Here is a 21,608-nt window from a genome sequence, read left to right as displayed (position 1 = left end):
AATAGGTGTCTGGCTCTTCTATCTGGAAGTGGGTGCGTTATTCCTCTAACCAGGTGAGTAGCTGGTCTAGCTGGTTGGCTTAAAAGAGACCAGTTGATAATGTGGGCAGCAGAGATGTAAGAGGGATTTTCCTTCATGGGTTAAGAGTATTGTGCTTCTCTAAGATAAAGCAGTTGTTTTAAAAGCCATCTTGGATCAGGTGACTAGTTTTAACTGGCAAAGTGAAAACTAAAGAATTTTCTATAGAGACAACACTCATGGTCTGCGCTACAAAACAACCTACCACCCTAGTAACACTTAGTAGGCTTGATGAAGTCATAACTGTTGAGATTTCACAGACTATGAACCAGCAAAGAAGGATTGCTATTTTTTAGTAGTCAAAGTGGAATTCCTTGTTTGGCCAGCAGGGATCATTCTAAATCTTTCCTTAGAACATGTTTCACATGTTAATAGTTTCAATTCCATTCCATAGATTTGTATAGCCTAAATTCACAGATTTGCCTCAGTAGGCTTAATATATAGACACAGGACATCCTCGCTCTCAAAACCCTCATTTCAGCACAGGATAAATCTCCTCCCCCAAAAAAACATCAGCTGGGAGAGAGAAGGAAGACACCTTAGAGAGGGCGGCGTAGGAGGATCTCTCAACCAGAATGGGAGAGACATCATGTGTACAGAATGAACAATGTTGAGATTTATAATACGTTCAATGCGTAGGACAGAAATGATTCATATATTGGTAGCAGTATGTGAGGTCTCAACCCCAGCGTGACGGCAGGAGGCCACTAGGGGGAGCCGAAGAACGCGTCCTCCGGAGTCAATCACCGGAATTCTAAACACCTGCGAGAGAGAGATACCTATAAAAGCAGCCCGACGCAGCGGGCTGGTTGTGAGGTATTGAATGTACACTTCTCTGCTGAACCGCTTTTGATTATCTACCCCTAAACCCCTTAGAACCTGTGACTCGACCTTCCGCCTGCCTCTGACCACGAACCTGCCTATTCCCCTGGACCAGAACCATCTGTTGCCTCCCGCGTTGCCGACCTACTGCCTGTCTTCGGAATTCCCACTTAGATTTGTCCCAGAACATAATTACTACCTGTCCTTTAAAATAAAGAAAGATTGGAAGCTCTGATCCTGAGTCCGTATCTCCTTCCAGGGTCCAGACGTGACAGAATACCTCACCCGTATTCAAATGGAACCATCGGAGCTCCAACTTCGGCTCGCCCAGCAGGAGGAACGAATTGAGGAGCTATGCCAGCTCCTACGCCAGTCCGCCACACCGGCGGTTCAACCCGCCATTCCTTCGGCATCCACCGGACCCGCCCCGATGGCTATGCCGGGAAAGTATGATGGCTCTCCTGGCAAATGCCTGGGATTCCTCATGCAGTGCGGGATGTATATCGCCCACCACTCTGCAAACTACCAAACGGAGAAGGACAGAGTCGACTTTGTCATCTCCCTGTTAACAGGAAGAGCCCTCGATTGGGCAACGGCCCTCTGGTCAGCGGGAGCCCCAGAACTTCTGTCTGAGCAACATTTTCAAGCACAGTTTAAAGAGGTGTTTGACCACCCCATTACCGGGAAAACCACGGGAGATTTGCTGTGCGAAATCCGGCAGGGCTCGCAAACGGTGTCAGATTACGCCCTGAGGTTCCGGACCCTCGCCGCGGGCAGCGGGTGGAGCGAGACATGTCACGACATGTCACGTCAACAACTACCCTACCTACTGTTTTATCTTTGGGGAAAATGAAGCAGGAGGTACGTGGGTTGGTGGACTCGGGGGCGGCAGGGAATTTTATGGACCAACACTTGGCTCACCGTTTAGCTGTGCCCCTCATCCCAGTGCGTCCTCCACTCCGAATCAACGCCTTGGATGGGCAGCCCCTGGGCACCGGAATGATTATGCACCAGACGGCTAACATCACTCTGCGGGTCGGAGCGCTGCACGAGGAGGACATAAGGTTCTTCATAGTGTCCTCTCCCCGGGAACCTCTGATCCTAGGACACCCGTGGCTTGTGCTCCATGACCCTGTGATTTCGTGGAGACAAGGTGAGTTACTGACCTGGTCTCCTGAATGTATGTCCAGATGTCTGAACGTCACCTGCCGAGCCACCTCGGTGGAGGCAGCCACGGCTACAAAGACCCAGGCAGTACCCCCCTGCTACGAGACACTCCAGGAGGTATTCAGCAAACAAAAAGCCGCAGAGCTGGCTCCCCATCGACCATGCGATTGTGCTATCGAGCTGCTGCCAGAGGGACCGCTGCCGAGGGGCCGGATATACGCGCTGTCCCTACCAGAGGAGGAGGCCATGAACCAGTACGTCGAGGAATCCCTGCAGCAGGGCATCATCCGCCCCTCCACGTCCCCGGCCGCTTCAAGCTTCTTCTTCGTGGGAAAGAAAGATGGAGGGCTCCGTCCTTGTATCGATTACCGGGCATTGAATGCGATCACAGTGAAGAACCGGTTCCCTCTGCCCCTCATCCCCGCGGCCTTGGAACAGGTAGGAGGGGCAAGCATATACACTAAGCTTGATCTCCGTAGCGCTTACAACTTGGTGCGCATCCGGGAGGGCGATGAATGGAAAACTGCTTTCCTGACGGCAAGAGGGCATTACGAGTACCTGGTGATGCCCTACGGGCTCACAAACGCCCCCGCAGTATTCCAAGCCTTTATGAACGAACTCTTCCATGACATGATAAATCGGTTTCTTATTGTGTACATTGACGATCTGCTCATTTACTCACACAGTATGGAGGAGCACGTCCAGCAGGTGCGTTTAGTGCTACAGCGTCTGCAGGCCAACCAACTCTACGTGAATGCGGAGAAAAGCCTGTTCCACGTCTCAACGCTCACCTTCCTTGGATACGTGCTTTCGCCAGGAGGGGTCGCCATGGACCAAGGCAAGGTAGACGCGGTGCACAACTGGCCTACACCCAACACCGTAAAGGAGCTCCAGCGGTTCCTGGGGTTCTCCAATTACTATCGGAGATTCATCCGGAACTTCGGGGCAATGGCTGCTCCACTTACCGCCCTTACGAGCCAGAAGAAGGGCAAACTCCCATGGTCTGACGCAGCCCAGAAGGCGTTCGACACCCTTAAGCTGGCGTTCACCTCAGCTCCCGTGCTGACCCAACCGGACCCCGACCGCCAGTTTATTGTCGAGGTGGACGCCTCCGAAGAAGGGGTGGGGGGTGTTCTATCCCAACGCACGGGGAGTCCCCCCAAGGTGCACCCATGTGCGTTCTTTTCAAAGAAACTGTCCCCGGCGGAAAGAAACTACGACGTGGGCAACCGGGAACTGCTAGCCATCAAACTCGCCCTGGAAGAATGGAGGCATTGGCTAGAGGGAGCTCGGCACCCCTTCATGGTCCTGACTGATCACCGGAACCTGGAGTATCTGAAAGGGGCAAGACGGCTAAACCCGCGTCAGGCCCGGTGGGCCTTGTTCTTCACGCGCTTCCAATTTACCGTGTCGTACCAGCCCGGAGAGAAGAACGCAAAGGCGGACGCACTCTCACGACTATACGGATCTCCGGCGTCTATGGGCGATCCCGAACCCATCCTACCGGACTCATATTTCGTCGGCCCCATCCACTGGGAGCTCGAGTCCGTCATCCAGGACGCGCTCCGCACAGACCCAGCACCACCTGACACCCCTGCCAACCGGGTCTATGTCCCCGCATCAGTGCGACCTCAACTCGTCCAGTGGAGTCACACCTCGTTGGGATCAGGACATCCAGGCATTACCCGAACCACTCAGCTCTTGTCCCAGAAATACTGGTGGAATTCGTTGGCCTCCGACGTGCGGGACTACGTGCTATCCTGTCCGGTCTGTGCACAAACTAAAACCCCCCGTCAACTCCCCGCCGGGGAGTTAGTACCGCTGCCCACTCCCCAGAGACCGTGGTCCCATGTGGCAGTGGACTTCCTCACCGACCTACCGGCGTCAGAGGGGTTTACTACTATTTTAGTATTAGTCGACAGGTTCTCTAAAATGTGTCGCTTTATACCCCTGTGTAACCTTCCTTCAGCCATAGAGATGGCAGAGTGTCTGTTCCTCCAGGTGTTTCGACCGTTCGGCCTTCCAGAAGAAATCATCTCCGACAGAGGTCCTCAGTTCACGTCTCAGGTCTGGAGGGCGTTCTGCAACCGGCTGGGAATAAAGGTGAAGCTGACGTCCGGATACCATCCAGAGACCAACGGCCAAACCGAAAGACTCAACCAGGAACTGGGGAAGTACCTTCGTGGTTATTGCTTACAACACCCACATGATTGGTCCCGGTACGTGGCCTGGGCAGAATACGCACAGAACTCAACATTCCACTCGTCATTACGATTAACCCCGTTTCAGTGTGTGCTGGGATACCAGCCCCCATTGTTTCCCTGGGACACTAGGCCTGGTCCCGTACCGGCCGTAGAGGACTGGTTCCAACGCAGTGGCGAAGTCTGGGAGACCGCCCATCGTCACCTCTGCCAAGCCGCCAGCACGCAAAAGAAGTTCGCAGACCGACGACGCCGGCCCGCTCCCAGCTACCAAACGGGTCAGAGGGTGTGGCTATCCACGAGAAACTTGAAGCTGCGTCTGCCCTGCCGGAAGCTGTGGCCACGATACATCGGACCATTCAAAATCACCCATCGCATAAACCCGGTAACCTACCGACTGCTTCTACCTAAACATTATCGAATCTCGTCAGCATTTCACGTGTCTCTTCTGAAGCCTGTCCATGCTAGCCCTCTCCATCCATCTCTACCGACACCAACGCCACCTGCCCCACTGGAGATAGATGGGGGTCCGGCATACGCTATCACGGCGGTGCTGGATTCCAAACGTCTGCGGGACGGCCTCCATTACCTGGTGGACTGGGAAGGATACGGCCCTGAAAAACGATCATGGATCCCGGCCCGGGATGTCCTCTCCCAAGAACTAATAGAGGAGTTTCATCGGATGCGCCCGGATCGCCCTGCACCTCGCCCGCGGGGTCGCCCGCCGTCTACAGTGGCTCGACCGTCAGGAGCCGGCCGTGGAGGAGGGGGCTCTGTGAGGTCTCAACCCCAGCGTGACGGCAGGAGGCCACTAGGGGGAGCCGAAGAACGCGTCCTCCGGAGTCAATCACCGGAATTCTAAACACCTGCGAGAGAGAGATACCTATAAAAGCAGCCCGACGCAGCGGGCTGGTTGTGAGGTATTGAATGTACACTTCTCTGCTGAACCGCTTTTGATTATCTACCCCTAAACCCCTTAGAACCTGTGACTCGACCTTCCGCCTGCCTCTGACCACGAACCTGCCTATTCCCCTGGACCAGAACCATCTGTTGCCTCCCGCGTTGCCGACCTACTGCCTGTCTTCGGAATTCCCACTTAGATTTGTCCCAGAACATAATTACTACCTGTCCTTTAAAATAAAGAAAGATTGGAAGCTCTGATCCTGAGTCCGTATCTCCTTCCAGGGTCCAGACGTGACACAGTAAGCCACATAATGATTTAAAATGACTACCAACAGCAGCTGCAGTAGATATATAGATTAACAATGATAACTATTGATGTCAGCATTATTAATCTAACGACCACTACCAATGACAGATGTAAGTCAGTAATGACTTGATAATAATGATTTTAGAAGCAGTAGGTGTCAGCAGGGCCATGACAGAAGGAAGATTAAACTCGTAGTGGTGATGTGTAACCTTCCGTTTGGCACCACTTATTCAACGTCTTCTGTTCAGCTCTTCAGAGTGATTAGAAAAGACTCTAAAACCCACACCACAGTTACTCACATTCTACAGGATCATAGCAACTGAGGAAGAAAAAAGTAAGCTAAAACCTCTTGACAAAGCTAAGGTCAAAGGGCATGGGGAATTTTGTCAACATGTTACTGCATGCTATTAAGGCCATTCAAACGGAGATTCATTGGGGCCCTGAATTCGAAATTTTTTATTTATTTGATGTTATACAAAAAACGGGGGCCGGGGGCCAGGCGTGGGGTTCTCCGGGGGTCGGGGGCCAGGCGTGGGGTTCTCCGGGGGTCGGGGGCCAGGCGTGGGGTTCTCCGGCGGTCGGGGGCCAGGCGTGGGGTTCTCCGGGGGTCGGGGGCCAGGCGTGGGGTTCTCCGGCGGTCGGGGGCCAGGCGTGGGGGTCTCCGTGGCAGGCTCTGGCTGCTTGGCGTGAGTCATCTGCGCCTCCGGCTGCTTGGCGTGGGGCGCTAGTGGCTACAGCTGCTTGGCGCGGGGTGCCGGGCTGTGCGGCTCCGGCTTCATGGCGAGGGGTGCCGGGGGCTAGTGGCTACGGCTGCTTGGCGTGGGGCGTTGGGCACTAGGGGAAACAATCATCTACAATGCAGGAAGTTAACCCAAGGAACACGAGAAAATACAAAATAAAACAGGAAGAAAACCCAAACCGTGGTAACCACCATCTGATATAACCTCCATCACATGTAACCACCATCACATGTATGTCACGGTTTGGTCTCTCTTCCTGTTTTAGTTTGAAGTTTCATGTTCCTTGTGTCTCTGGGTAACTTCACTTCCTGCCTTGTCCTGTGATTGCCTGATTGATTCCACCTGTGTCCAATCACCTGCACCTCCCTTGTGTATTTAAGCCCCGTGTGCCTGTTGTCCCTTGTCGCCTCCATCACATGTAACCACCATCACATGTAAACACCATCACATGTAACCACCATCACATGTAAACACCATCACATGTAAACACCATCAGATATAAGCACCATCACATGTAACCACCATTAGATATAAGCACCATCACTTGTAACCACAATCACATGTATCCACCATTACATGTGATCACCATAAGATATAATAACCACCATCAAATGTAACCACCATCCACAGAAGCATGTGGGGAGGGGAAGGACAAAGACTTCAGGAAGGAAGCAAAGTTGATAATCTTGGTATACGATGACGGTTTTGGTTCTGAGATTAATACAAATAATGATAGTGATAGCAGCAGCAGTTGGCAGCAGGGCCATGGTACGAGGCAGGAACAGGGTCCAGATCGAACCACAATCCATGGAATACTGTGAGGCAAGAAAGCACAAACATGCGTTAGTGATGTGCATTAATGTGGACAGGAGTAGTAAAGAGGCCTCATATATGGATACTTAAACTCTCCTCCTAGCTTCACATTCCTCACGTATCCACACGTATCCTGACCAGTGTAACACAACACTAGTTGTTTCTAGTGAGTCCAATGTAGGCATTGGACATTTCAATATTTCAACATGTAATATTTGCCCCAAAACATTTTAGACAAAACCATTTGAGTTACTATTCAAATTAAAGTCCAGTGGTATATATACATGAATAAAATCAAGTTAAATCCACTTCAAAACCGTTTAAAACAACGTTGCAACTCAGAGGCTTAAATTGTGGAAACAACACAAAAAATGTATCACTTTTTTAAGTAAGATAAGATTCCAAGTGCTCTGACGCCATAGGATCAAACAGGCCTTTCTATAACTACTTTCAGTTTCTCCGCAACTGTAACAAATGGCAAGTGCCATATAGGATAGAGTCTTTGACAGACTTGATAAGTATTACCTTCAGAGGCCACATGAGGGCCTCAGAGGATAGTCACACATCTCAACTGACATTAGTGAAACGTCACCAACATGTGTCTTGTTGTAGCTCTTTTGTTGTAGCTGGGCAAAGGTTCTGGTCTCATACGCAAATCGCTGACTGCCGATGTTTCCCAGCATCATCATTCATGGTGGGAAACTGGCCTTTGGATTATGGGGACTGGCAAATTACATTATGATAACAAATAGATCGAACCAGTTTGCTCAGCCATTGTAGGTATGGGAACGATGGATCAACAAAGTATTTGACACATATAGGTCTGTCAGGATCACAGCAAACTTTGGCAGTTTTGCATCTGGGAATTTGGAGGTGTCAATGACCTGAGGGACTAATTCTGATATTTTTTTTAAATATATTTTTTTGTGTGTACAAAACGAGTGGTTGTCAGGGTTAGTCTGTTGAGGTGGTACAGGTCTCTGGAAATAATTATTAGTCAATATAATGTCCCCTAAAATCTTACAAACACTACTGTGTGTTTGTGCATCATGACCAGCGTGCTCTGGGGCCCGCCGTACCCAACACCTCATGTACAAAAGACTAAGCCTAAGTAGGACACTGTGGAATGCAACTGTGAAAAGAACTTCCATACTGAGAAAATGCACTCTGAATTAGTAAATCTGAGTGATTCCATGACGTTGATGTGATCTTATAAGATCCTTACATACTGAGACAACTGAGAATACTGCTTCTGTTCATTTGTGCTGCCATGTTGTCAAAGTTGAGATTTTACAACGCTGTGCCTTCAGAAGGTGGATTTGAATTAATAACCTATTGCAAGGGCTGCAATTTGCTATTATAATGAATTCATTAAAAAATGGGATTTGGGGATCAAACAATATCTTAGACTTATTAGAATATCAGTACCGATCACCCACTTTGACCAACATTTCTAAATCCAGAAAATATTCCGTTTTTAGTGAATCAGCTTATCTTTCAGATGGAGGAGGATAGTTCTCCAAATTATTCTGATAATCAATCTAAACTATCACAAACATTGCAGATTCCTTTTTCATTTCATTATTTGACTTATCATCTTGTTTTTTTTTATTTGTGGAGGAGTTGGCCTCCAACACAAAATTAATTAAACATGGCAAAGGCTTTATAAAATCTTCTCTGTAAAAAGGAAATCCCTTCCCTTACAAACTAAACGTTTCTTTGTATTAGACTTGTTTATACCACGCTTAATCTCTTCTCTTTGCAGATGTATGAGAATGTGTGAATACTTTGGTAAATGATGCACAAGTATAAATGATTATAAAAGTCCTGCAGATTTTAGTTACACAGTCAATGTAGTAACTGCCTTTGACTGTGAACGCTTACACGTATTTTTCAAGACTGTCATGACTCCTTTCGACTCAAGATAGTAAGTTACTTGGCTTGGATCCAAGCAACCTGACATGAAAATGATAAACAATGCTAGATGTAAGTAAGCGTAATAACTTCTTCTCACATGATATTCGCTCATCTTGGTATTCATTACTGCTTGTGACTGCTCTGGTTTCAAGACTTTGTTCTACTGTACCCATTATCAATTGTCCATGCTTTCACATGCTTTCAATTGTATGATGGTGGAAATGTAATCATGCCCACGTGGATCATTTCAGGTCTGTTGTGCTAGCTCACACTGTGATGTAAGGCATCATTTGAGTATGACATATTTATAATATCAAATTGTGTCCCTGCATGTTTGCATGTGTCTATTGATATTGTTTGATCACTGTAGTGCTGCTAGATTATCTGTAGCTTTGTTTGCTTAAGGGATACAATACCTACTGCATAATATGATATATGAATTTATTTATGTTCCTCGTTCCTTCTGTAGGACAAATCATTTTGCCCCTCTGAGAATCATTTTTGACTCGTTGCCTTCAAAATCAAACTGACTTGACTTCTGCAACCACATAGCACCTGTGTATCAGTGGCTACTAAATTTGTAGGTTAAGGCTTTCAAAAAACCTAGGTGGATACAAAAATCTCAACTCTAGTCTTCTTGTAAACTCTTTTCCAAGGGTGCATTCATGACTGGTCGTTAAGACTTAATTCTAATGAAAGAGTATTAAAAAAATATTTTTAGCTCATAACAACACCAGAGTTTTGATCTATAGTAAGGGTTTCTTTTTTGCCACGAACACACACTATTGACACAATACTAAACCGAATGGGAATTAAGCAGCCTCTGAAAATAGGTCTTCCTTTTGGAGTAACTTGAAAAACTACTTAGCTCTGTTTGAACAATGGAAGTATATATTTGCGACAATAGAAAGAGAGGGCCACAGTTTCCATAGGGCCTCGATCCCAACATGCTGCTTTCTTAGAGGTTTCTTTTTAACAGCTGTATACAACCAAAAGGCTCCAGCACTCAGCTGGAATGATCTGTTGTGATTTTTTATCACCCAATACAGTGAAGTTGAGGTTAAACAGTGAGCAGCGAAGCAGGCCGTGTTTCCAAACACTCCCAAAAGATTTGCCCCAATAAAGAAAAAAAAAATCCATCTGCGTTCCTGCAAATGGTGGTCTGAGTGGTTAGAGAGGACAAGAAAAACACAATTTATTTTCAAAGCTTTTATGATGCTTTCCATTGTTTCCGTCACGTTTTACTCCCAATGCACACTATGACTGCCATTGGGGATGTAACTGTTGCACAGACACAAAGGAACTGCTCAAATTACACCTGCGACAATTACTAAAGCGAGGCGCTGTCTGCAGGACAAAGAGTGTTATCTAAAACGAATCATGGAGAAAGTACAGAAAAAAACAATTACTGCTAAGGCTTAGTGGCAGCTTTAAGGCTGTTGGGTATGTCACACATAAGACAAATCACTGACTACCATAAACACAAATACCTCTGAGCTATATTTTCTACATTTAATATACAGCACAGCCATTTCTATTTCACATAATAATGCAATAACACAATAACTTTGGTGCACGCTTTGATGAATTGAACTTTTCTCTTTTTGTAATAACATTAAAGCTAGATGTTTTATAACATAACATAAACGTCAGTTGTTAACGTCAGTGTTACAAAGACAAAACAAAGTGAACAAAAAAACATTGACTCACCTAGTGGCTCACCTCCTGGGATAATTTTGGGGAAAATAGTGGTCCAATACTTGTTAGCAGAATGCACCTATTGTTGGTTTTGGTCTTTCCATGGGATTTATTGACAACACGTAAGTAGTAAAAAAAAAAAAAACAGCTTGGACCATGTCACATGCACACATTTTTAACTTTTCAACCTAAATATTTGAAAACCTTTTTTAAACCCATCAATATTCTTTACATTCTGATACAACCTGTTCCTCATCTCCAGCATGTGAGCTGAGGAGATTAACTTGGAGCCCTCAGATCCCATTAACGATAAAGTTGTCACCAGCCTCACGACATACGGTTCTCACACCAGAAACCAAAACACACGCAGCAATTATTCCCAATTATTAGCTCAGCTGTCAGAACTGCTCAGAGTTAATAATGTGTGAACATCAACAGCTGTGATGAAGGTTAATTGGTAGGAAAGTTTGTTTTCACAACACCATCAGTAACGGCAAGCACACCATACTCATAAGGCACCAAGGATTTTAAAGTGAAGACAGTAAAGCAGGAGATAAAGTCCACAGTTGGAGTGAAAAGCATCAGTGCTTTTTAGCTCAGCTGCCAGTGAAGCCCTCCGCCACTGATGGAAACAAGGTCTTTATCGAGAGGGTTCAAGAACAGCTTGCTCTCTTACTGTGTAACATAATCAGAACATTTGTAAACGTAAAGCAAGGCTTTGAATGTAACCATTCATCTTGAGTTACCATGTTGTCGTTCAGATATCAAGGCTCTCCAACGCCTGCGCTCAACTCAGCAACCTACCTTGAATAAGAGAACCTAAAAGGCTTTTCAACAAAGTGCCAAGTAGCTCTGGGTCCTCAAGAGGACCACAAAGAACCAACTTATGGAAGGAATAGCGTGTCAGGCACACAGACCTTTCTCCAGCTTTCCTTGGCTGTGTTGCCTGAACATTTACAGTATGTGTACCACAGTTGGAGCAGAAGAGAAGGCATTCTCATCAGGTCCAGTACAAAAGTAACCATTTCATTCCTTGAAATAACAAGATATTTCACCTGATTCTATTTGGCTCACATGGTCAGTTTAGGGGAGCTTGCGGGGACACATTTATTTCTACCCAAACATTACATGTGTTCAGAGAACAACTCTAATTTCCGCAGTTGAAATAGTGAAAGTGGTCACAGAACATTGTTCGGCATTGGACGGAGTGCCACTGAAGCTTTGTTGTATTAGAATTATGTCAGTAATAGTTGTGATAATGCTGGGGATTTGACCAGTGTGTGAAATCAATGAAATCAAGACATATCTCCATATTATATCTCATTAGCTACAGACAGTATTATAGATGAAGTAAGTGTTGGGTTTACGCTCCGAGCATGCTATAAGCTGACTGTGCATCAATCTGAGGCCTTTATAGCAGAATTTAGGGTTATCAAGGATTTGACTTTAATTATGTGTGAATATAGTTAAATGAATGTGTCCCATCTATTTTTATGACAACACCTTGTGGAACAGTATTAGCACTTGGAAAAATAGAACTTAAGGGAATACACAAGTTGAATTATGGTCAGATCTTTCACGATCTAGATGTACCAGTTGAATAAAAATCTGAAAACATTTCTAGCCGGATGATGAATTCATGAGTTACACAGACTATATTTGATGATTGAACAAAACGGGCGGATCTGAGATCCCGCTGTATTTGCCCTGAGCTGCAGCCATGTATGAATCCCCAAAAGTGGGAGGGGTAAAGCAATCTCTTCCCCCAAAAGAAGCATTACCTACGGCTCTGTACTTGAATGCCCTTTAGTGCAGACTGCTGAGAGATGAGGCATGAAATAAACATTATTCAACAATTGGAGCTATCTGAGTCCTGGCAGAGCTCTGTTTGTGAATAAAGATGCCACCATCCTCGAGGCTGCAGTGACCTGACATTAGCAATGTGATGGATTTGGTACACTTTCGATATACTTGAGACTCCTGGGTAATGGGTAGTCTTTGTCTTGTAGGGAGGGAAACTTTGTTATTCCTTTGAGTAGCTGCCTGGTTAGAAGCCAGAATAGGAAAGGAAGGATCGAAGCATCTGGCGTAAAACCTAGATTTTGGCAACCAGCTATCTTGAGGTTTAAAGCAGCGCACGTCTATGCAGTGACAAATTCATGCACTGATCTTACCGGTTTTGGTGGCGGACACTGGTAGCCCTTTCCTCATGTAGAACCTTGCTGACTCCAGGTAGGATTGCAATGATGGCTGCTTTATTAGTGCACTAGCGCTTCTAGAGAGGGTGCGGCTGTTGGGGATCTGTTGGCTTCTGGGCACAGGCTCCAAAAACCTGAAGTTTAAAACAGGATAAGGCGTGCCGCTGCTTGCACTGCGATGCGCTTTCGTCTCCAAAATATCCTCCCTTGGCTTTGGAAGAAGCCCACGAGGGGGCGGATCTGTGAAAAAAATATATTTCCTCATATAGTCAGAAGAACTAACCATGTCATCGAAAAAGCTTTAGATAAGACCAGCAGGATTGTGAAGAGAGTCGAGCAGGTGAAGAGGAGAGGGGACTTCTCTGAATAGAAGAATCTACCAGAGGGCTTTGGATACTTGCTTTTACAACATGAGACACATAACGATTCCCACTTAACCTCCGAAGAGATGCCGCTAAGATGGATACTGACAGCAGGTATAGAATATGTACTGCTGGTGAGGGATCAGTACGAGTCAGTGAGAGGCCTACAAGCCCATGTCCATGTGTGTGATTGGTCAGATTGCAAACACCACCCCTTTATATGTACGTGCTCATAACCAGATTGAGAAAACCTGTGTTGTTTTACCGAATTGATAACAAGCCTGGTAGAATTATAGTGCTATCATAACTGTTAGGTTTAGTTGAACCAGATAACCTAAAGATACCTGTATGCTAAACTGTTTCCGTAGTACAGGCCCCTTTGTTTTCTGAAGTTGTTGAAGGACAGCTAGTGAACACAATGAACAAGGTCAAACGTACCACATGAAGCAGCTTGACAGCAGGCAAAGACTGTGGCCTTCATATCAGTCTGTTTAGTGAATTCACTGGCAAACATTTATCAACACACTGACCTCAGGCCGGCTCGCATAATCGCTTCTTACAGTAGTTTTCCCCCTTTCTTGCTGCTAATTTATAGCACTGTTAAATCAACCTGTTTCTGTGCAAAATCTTTCTACCCTAAATGTACAAAATGACATTAGTGAAGCCTGGAATTGAAAATAGGGTGGTTATTTTTGTTGTCCTTTTTGATGTCTCAGGGTGTATTATTTACAATTTTAATGTACACAAGGATTTACCTTATCTATCAACTGAAAGTTCATACTGTATTTTATCAATGAAACATATGTGTGTTGTACTTGTGATTACATGCTGCACTACAGCACACATGCAGTATTCTTCACACATTTCAGTATTAAGTGTGTTATATTTTTGGGGATGTGGAAACTGAGCATCAGAACATCAGTCTTTTCCCTTCCTCACTCATTGTGTGCAGTTGAGAGGCCAAGACACTGCGTCCTCAATTGATTTCCCAAGCTGAGGCTCTGCAGCACAGCTTGACATGCCCAGGTCCCCTTTAGTCGCTCCCTTCTTTGCCTCCTTTTTACTTTTCTTATACAATGGATCCTGCCCTTCTACAAGCAGTAGCCCCCCAAACACTCAGTGAATAAAGTTAGTCCAACATGCGGCCCTTAAACCCACCCTGAGACTGCTGCCGGGCAGCCACACTCGCAGAATTGTTTGTTAATAGTCCAATTAGATAATTGCCATCTTTCACTCCTTTTCCTCCCTGTTTCCCATAAAGGCATGAATGGCACTCAGGGAGGGGGGCATATTTAAGAGGGCTTCTGGCCAGCTAAGGTGACAAGAAGGGCCAGAGAATGCTCCTTGCACTAGGCCACGGGTTTGAATTGAATCATTGTGGCCTAATCAATGGTTTTATTGGATTACTGGCCACTGCTGTGTTCAGAGATATTGTTGCACTGACAATGAAAAAAGCTTAGAGTTGGTGGTTGGGTGGGTGTGTAGTGGGCTGGAAGGCGAGTGGTGGAGAGAGGAAGGGGCCATTCCAGAGGTATGCGTGTGTGAGAAAGAGTGTAGGCAGCCTAAACACTAATGACAAGCTTTGTTCCCCTTCTTTTTTGTAGTTTTTTTAAATGTGCAGGTTAAGAATATGAGAGCTGAAGGTGGCTTCTGGGGTGCAATCATTTGAATACTAAAGGATGGGGCGTTAGCGGGCAGGACTTTGGTGGGTTTCTCTGCGTAGCTCTCTGAATTAACACTGGAAACGCGAGCACGATCCCCGGGAAAGTGGAGCCGGGTGGTTTTGGAGTACTCAATCTGCCTGGGTCCTCATTGCCTAGATAGGTTTGGACCGGCAGGGATTTGTTTCGTTATCCTTTATTAAACCCACCTCTCTCTCTCTCTCTCTCTCTCTGGCTCTCTGGCTCTGTGCTTCTTGCCTATAATAGCATAGTGGTGAGATCCACATATTGCAGAATTCTGCGGGTGAGAGTAAAAAGGAAAAACAGGATGAAAGTTCGATGACGTGCTGCGGCAATCAGGTATGCTGCTAAAAGTTTGGGGAAAATTGTCTGGATGCGGTCTGCTGACAGAAGAATGAAGCACTCGCAAACTTTTTTCAGGTCTGGAAGAGTCGTATCTCTGTGATTGTGTTTGTTCATGTGGGATTTGCGGCGGCTTGGTTGCAAAGGAAGACCAATCATTTCTCTCGATTCTCTGGGCTGAGAGCAGGCAAACTAAGGGGGACGGGACGAGCAACCCCCTCTATCAAGACCTGATCTATTTCCCCAAACTGTTTAGTGTATTCATGAGGTTACGCAATTGCGGAGGCAGCAAAATTATCGTAATCAATTGAAACAGCGACTGCGCATCCATGGCTCTGATTATTTGGAGATAGTCTATCAGCCTGATGTCTATGTAACGAGGAAAGGGGGGCATTGAATTACTGTCGAGTTTCTCGGAAGTCCATGATCATTGGGCAAGGGAGTTTAGTCAGTGATAATAGGGCTCCTTGGTCGGCGGACGGAAGAATTTTATGTTACATTAGATAGCTGACTTAGCCCTGCTGAAAGGTGCTGTTTTGAAACCAAACCCCACACTGTCCAGACGATTGACTGCAGTCTGTTCTCTGCAATCTCTTTTTTTTTCAACCTGACAAAGGAAAAAAGAGGCAGACGAGCCACAGGTCTGGGACGATAAACATGGAGGTTAGGTACAACCAAGAGACAGAAGGGCTGGGACTGAGGAATGGACTAAAGAAGGGGAAAGATGACAAGGAATCCCAAGGAAGCTTGTCAAAAAGCTACCTCAAGGAGCAACCAGACTCTTTTTCCCCCACTGGGACTGTGGACAACTGTGAGAAGAACAGAGGGAGCACGGCAGACCTAGACTACTGTCGGAGGATATTAGTCCGAGGTAAGAATTGTGCTCTTTCCTCTTCTTTTTGTCCTACTTCCAAGATCATGCAGTTCTTGTATATGTTCTTGAGGAAACTTTTTTTAAGCTGCAGTTAGATTAAATCCATTTTAAATTCAAGGAAATGATAGAAGAGATATAAGAATAGAGCTGAAATTAAGCTTTTAAAAAAAGACAGTAGTTGAAGATAAATACAGAGACAGTTCACAATTCAGAAGATTTCACTTAACACAAGAGTTAAAACAACATGTCTTGAAAATATATACAAAGTACAATTATAGATATCAGAGGAAATAAAATTCTTAGATGACTTAATAATTTGTCCTGAAACGGAGCCCAGCGTTGTCAAAGATATGTATTTAGAATTCTGGTTGTGATATTTGTCATGACCGTTAATGATTTGGACTTTTTGTAAACACTATGACGGGCATATGCTTTATCTTTTCAATAGTTAAACAATACCAAATTCTGTATCATTCAAAATATGTTTAATGTTAGTTATCAAAATGAAAAATTGACTTTTAATCCCCTGGGTTCGTTTAAATTTAACTTTCAGGCTGATACATTTTTAGATTATAAATAAAATAAAAAAACACAGAAAAGAGTTTGAAAAAAGCAGCCCCACACCAGAAATAAAGAGAAACGGTCTCCATTGAATTATTCTGTTGGACATCTGTTTTTTACAATACAAATTAATTTACTGCATCATTGTAAGAAAACTTCTTTAGCATTATATGAAATTGTAGTCCGTTTTTGTCGATTTAAATGTTTATAATTCAAAACAATTAATATCTGCACATTTAAAATAATTGTTGAACCCATTGTGGTATCGTGGGCTAATCAAAATAATTCTGTTATTCATATTGCAGTACATCTTTTGAAATCTTTTACACGCACGCATTTGTAAACATGTTGTAATTCTACAAATGTAACTTTTCAAGATATCTCCTCTTTTAATAACATTATGCTACATTTACTTCCCTTATTACTTATTTAAAGCCCAATGCCAAATGTAATACATCTTATCATTTGTTAAAACTGATAAACATACAATTTGAATTTGACCCGGTATCATACTTATGTCCTCCACTGTACTGTGTTATGATAACAATTTTATTGATAATAGGAATAACAATAATATTAATGTTTTGTGTAATAAACAATACAAAAAATGTCTGGAGTCATCTAATATCTGCTGTAAATGTTTTTCGCTTCAATGTCCTTATCTCAAAGTTAATTCAATCGTTGCAGATGCTAAAGGCTCTATCCGAGAGATTATCCTGCCAAAGGGTTTGGATTTGGACCGACCCAAGCGAACCCGCACCTCTTTCACTGCAGAGCAGCTCTACCGGTTAGAGATGGAGTTCCAGAGGTGCCAGTATGTGGTTGGGAGGGAAAGGACAGAACTGGCCCGTCAACTCAATCTGTCTGAAACTCAGGTATCTGCACAATGTTCCTGCATCATACTAAGTTAAAAAATGCATTCTAATCCGTAAAGACGTACAGGGTGCTTTTGCTCTAGCTGAAATAGCGTATACTGTAAATTTAATGTGATTTCTCGTCTTCAGCTTTTCTATTAATTAAGGATTAAGAAAATCATGTTACGATCTTTTAGGGCCATTTGCATTGTTACAGAGGAAGGTGAAATTGCAACAACAAAAAAATATTTGATTTACTTGTAAACCTCAGCAAATATATAATTGAGTCTAACAAAGCAAGTAGATTATTATAAAGATGCAATCTTTCTTCCATTAAACGCAAGGTATAGTCAGATGCAGCTCTCGCAGGGTTTTGAATGTAGGCGATCGGGCCACCTTTGTTTTACATTTGGATCTCGGATTGTATCTTTAAGAATTTCCTGCAGAAACATTTCTGGTAGGCTCTGCATTCATTTTAAGTGAGTACATTGGCCTTCTTAATAAATTTAATGTAATGTCAACTGAGCTTATGGAGTGTTTTGCCAATATTACCTGAAGCTGCTGAAATGAAAGCTGCCATTAGAAAAAGCAGGGAACTGTGGGTCAGCAGCAGGTCATGCACTGCGGAGAATCAGCATTTGCACCCTGCGCTTGACACCAGTCAACCAATCACCATGTATCATCCGGACTGTTCTACGCTTAGTTGTGTTTTAACATCCAGTGTCGTTTATCTGGTTTCTATATGTATAAATGTGCTAGGTGGCTAACGGGCTATCTTGGTGTTTGGTGGTAATGTGTTTGGGCTTTCATGCGGCACAAGGAGCCTGACCTTGGGTGGAGGGCTACGAGAGGTCAAGCTTTTCTCACAAAATGCCATAATGCCATAATAACTATTTCAATATGTTTGTTGACGTCCAACAAACTAACCGTGCTCTTCGTGAAAGCCATTTTACTTTTTTATTTGCTTTGGTTTATTACATTTTAACTGTTCAAATATTTTCATGTTTGTTTTTAATTGAACAACACTGCACAATTGCTGCTTTTCTTACAAAAAAATAATTAATACAAGTCAATAAAGTGTCTGATGTGATTTCACTCACATAAAGGGCATAAAGACAATCATCCTTACTCCGTACTTAGCAGGACAAAGGCAGTGAATGCTAAAATGCCTTTTAATGACAACATGGTGAAATGAACATTTTCCTACCTGGTATTTGGGGCAAGTTACATTAAGGAATGACAGGTTGTGTGTACAGCTCATCTTTGATACAGCTCGCAGCAGCCGCCTGTTTGTTTTTGCATAGAATGTAACCTCCGAAATGAACAAGATTTTCCTTTTGAGCAGTCTTTACGTGGAAAACACAAACTATGGGATGTAGCCTCAGGGCTTCTCCATGTGCAATGGTTGTTAACGCCTGGGAAAGAGTTAAAGCATAGATGTGATGGGAGGAGCACTCAGATTGAGATGGTGAATTGCTGCTCATTTAACTCAAAAGCCGTCAGTTGTGAACAGTAGACCTACTGGTAAAAATCATGGAAAACTTGGTAATTGTTTAATGCAGATTCATTGAAAATGAACAATGGATGTGCTAGAATCTCTAAATGGATCAGATGTGTGACTGAACCTGATTATTAAATCATCAGCAGGACTCCCTTCATTTCTAAACCTTTGGTACAGGAAAATTGTATTTCTCTTCATACTTTGTTAACTTCTGAATTTAAACTACTTCCAATAAAATCTAGAAGCAGTGTGAAACGTTGGTGAATTGAGAAGGTGAACTTATGTTATGATTTTCCAAAACGTAACTATTTCGGCCTTTTTTGAGATTTTTATTGAATTTCAGAATATGTATGTATTCCTAGGTGTTCACGGTTAGCAAATTCCACGGCGTTGATTGAAGGAGGTACGCGCCATTCACTATTGCCATTTAGAATTTTGAATGTCTGAGAATCAAAATGCCTGTGTAACTTGGGACAACCACTGTAAACAAACAACATTAAGGATGCAACAAGATTTCCAATTGATTGCTTGGTCTAATAAAAATTCCATTTACAATAACCCAAAACCAATAAAATACTCAAATGTTCACATTTGACGACAAGCGAGGATTATTTTTTCTGCTTAATTGTCAAAATGATCGATGATTGATTTTCTGTCATTTTCAGCTAATACTTTGAGCATAATGATATAACACCATACCAACAACACAAAACATCTATCTATAAACATTAAAGCAATTTCATTATTTTCTACGTTGATTCTAAAGACAAAATGAAACATGAACTGACTATTGAGATTACCACATATAGTATGATCACTGGCCTTATTTCTGTCATTTGTATTGGATGGGTGACTATGAATGGGGCGAGAGATGTTGCATAACAGGCAACAAAGGTTACGCATCGTGTTTTACGCAACAGTTACCTATCAAAAAATATGAATTACTGCCATTTTAACTCCAACATTAGAAATATGTTCCTCAAAGTAATAGAACATATATTTAGATTCACATGGTGTATATATATAATAATACATGATCAACACTATTACTTAATTATAGTATAGCCCAATTATATAGCCTATATGTAACACATTACATTCAGGATGTGTCTCTAAATGTTATTTCTCTGTATTCCTCTGCAGGTGAAGGTCTGGTTCCAAAACCGGCGCACTAAGCAGAAGAAGGACCAGGGGAAGGACTCTGAGCTGCGTTCAGTGGTTTCAGAAACAGCCGCCACCTGCAGTGTCCTCAGACTACTGGAGCAGGGACGGCTGCTGACTCCTCCAGGCCTGCCGGGGCTCCTGCCCCACTGTGGCAGCGGCACACTGGGCTCCAGTCTGCGCCCCCCGTCCATGACCATGTCCAGCAACAGCAGCAGTGGCAGCAGCAGTGGCAGCAGCAGCAGCAGCGGCGGCAGCACCAGCACGGCGGGGGGCAGCCCTCCACTACCTGCCGCCACCAGCTCAGGGACAGTGGCAGGTCTGCAGAGTTCACAGGGGGCTCATGGGCTCTTCAGCTTCCCCATGCCCTCCTTACTCAGCGGTGTCGCCACACGCATTTCCTCCAACCCCCTGTCCATGGCTGGCTCTCTGGCCGGCAACCTGCAGGAACTTTCCGCTCGATACCTGAGCTCCTCTGCTTTTGAGCCTTACACGCGGACCAATGGTAAAGAACCCATGGACAAGAAAATTGTGGAATGATGCTTTGTTTTCACATAAATGGATTCCTGTTTCGTCTGGACACATTCTGGTCTTTGTACTGCCTTCTATTATCTCTGCTCATTCTCTTTCGTTCGTCTGTGTCATGTTCTGTAGCAGTTCATGTATTCCAGTTCTCACAGAAAACTAAGACCTACACATACTCAGCTAACAAAGATTTTGCATAAATGTTCATATTTTGTTACAGACACATGATGAGATTTATGAGGGATCTTTCAAGGTTCTGTTCAAACACATTTCCTTCTTGAATCCCATATTACCATATACACCACACAGGGGCCCAGAGAATATGCCTGCATCTCGCCACAAAAGGTCTGCCGCTGTAAGAGAAGTGGTACATAATGTATAGCAAGGAGTGAGGGATAAGCGACAGACAATGTAAAGTGATGGTACCTTTGCGAATTTGGCTTACTATTGCAGGTAGATGTAGAGAAAGGAAGCTAGCTGTCAAATATCTTAGCAGCATTTTGTAAGATCAATTCAGCAAATGAAAAAACAAACATTTAAAATGCAACAATATAAATGAACAGGAAAGGCCAATGTCTCAATACAGAAATGGGGGAGGAAAAAAAATAAAGGGCATGTGTTGGAAGGTCATCGCAAGGCCGTTGTTATCATCGAGCCCAAAGCGTTTGACAAAGGAATGCTACTTACGATGCCTCGTGAAAATTAGGCTGCAAAAAGTTTTGTTGTGTATCTGTTTGTGTTCAGTTTGGACCAAAACAAAACATAATCCAGAGAAGGTGTTGTCATACAGTGCAATTGTTGTTAATGTTCAGTGTTGTTTTCTCTACTTAAACATTTGACAACAAACGTTTTCACTTTGTTGCATTTTCGTCTTCAAGATGCAGTACCTGAGTCCTTTTTTG

The 21,608-nt window shown here is 44.2% G+C and overlaps 2 protein-coding genes across 3 annotated transcripts in view; one reads left to right on the top strand and one right to left on the bottom strand.

Annotated features, from left to right (window-relative positions):
* Positions 1-12,916, bottom strand: part of kcnk18 (potassium channel, subfamily K, member 18) — a 27,298-nt gene extending 14,382 nt beyond the window's left edge. The window contains exon 1 of the mRNA XM_062566619.1: positions 12,821-12,916. Coding sequence (XP_062422603.1) covers positions 12,821-12,857 — 37 coding nt within the window. The 5' untranslated portion in view covers positions 12,858-12,916. The remainder of the gene's footprint in view (positions 1-12,820) is intronic.
* Positions 1-21,608, top strand: part of vax1 (ventral anterior homeobox 1) — a 22,000-nt gene extending 392 nt beyond the window's left edge. The window contains exons 2-4 of one of the 2 annotated variants that reach the window (XM_037466480.2): positions 15,847-16,101; positions 17,353-17,540; positions 20,164-21,608. In XM_037466480.2, the coding sequence (XP_037322377.1) occupies positions 15,888-16,101; positions 17,353-17,540; positions 20,164-20,721 (960 nt within the window). In that variant the 5' untranslated portion in view covers positions 15,847-15,887 and the 3' untranslated portion in view covers positions 20,722-21,608. Of the gene's footprint in view, positions 1-14,676; positions 16,102-17,352; positions 17,541-20,163 lie in introns of those variants that run through there. The other variant, XM_037466479.2, reaches the window with a different exon arrangement.

This window comes from Pungitius pungitius, chromosome 13, assembly GCF_949316345.1.
Source record: "Pungitius pungitius chromosome 13, fPunPun2.1, whole genome shotgun sequence".
In the NCBI taxonomy this organism is placed as follows: domain Eukaryota; kingdom Metazoa; phylum Chordata; class Actinopteri; order Perciformes; family Gasterosteidae; genus Pungitius; species Pungitius pungitius.
The sequence above is the reverse complement of the archived record's forward strand: the minus strand, read 5'-3'. Positions and strand labels throughout refer to the sequence as shown.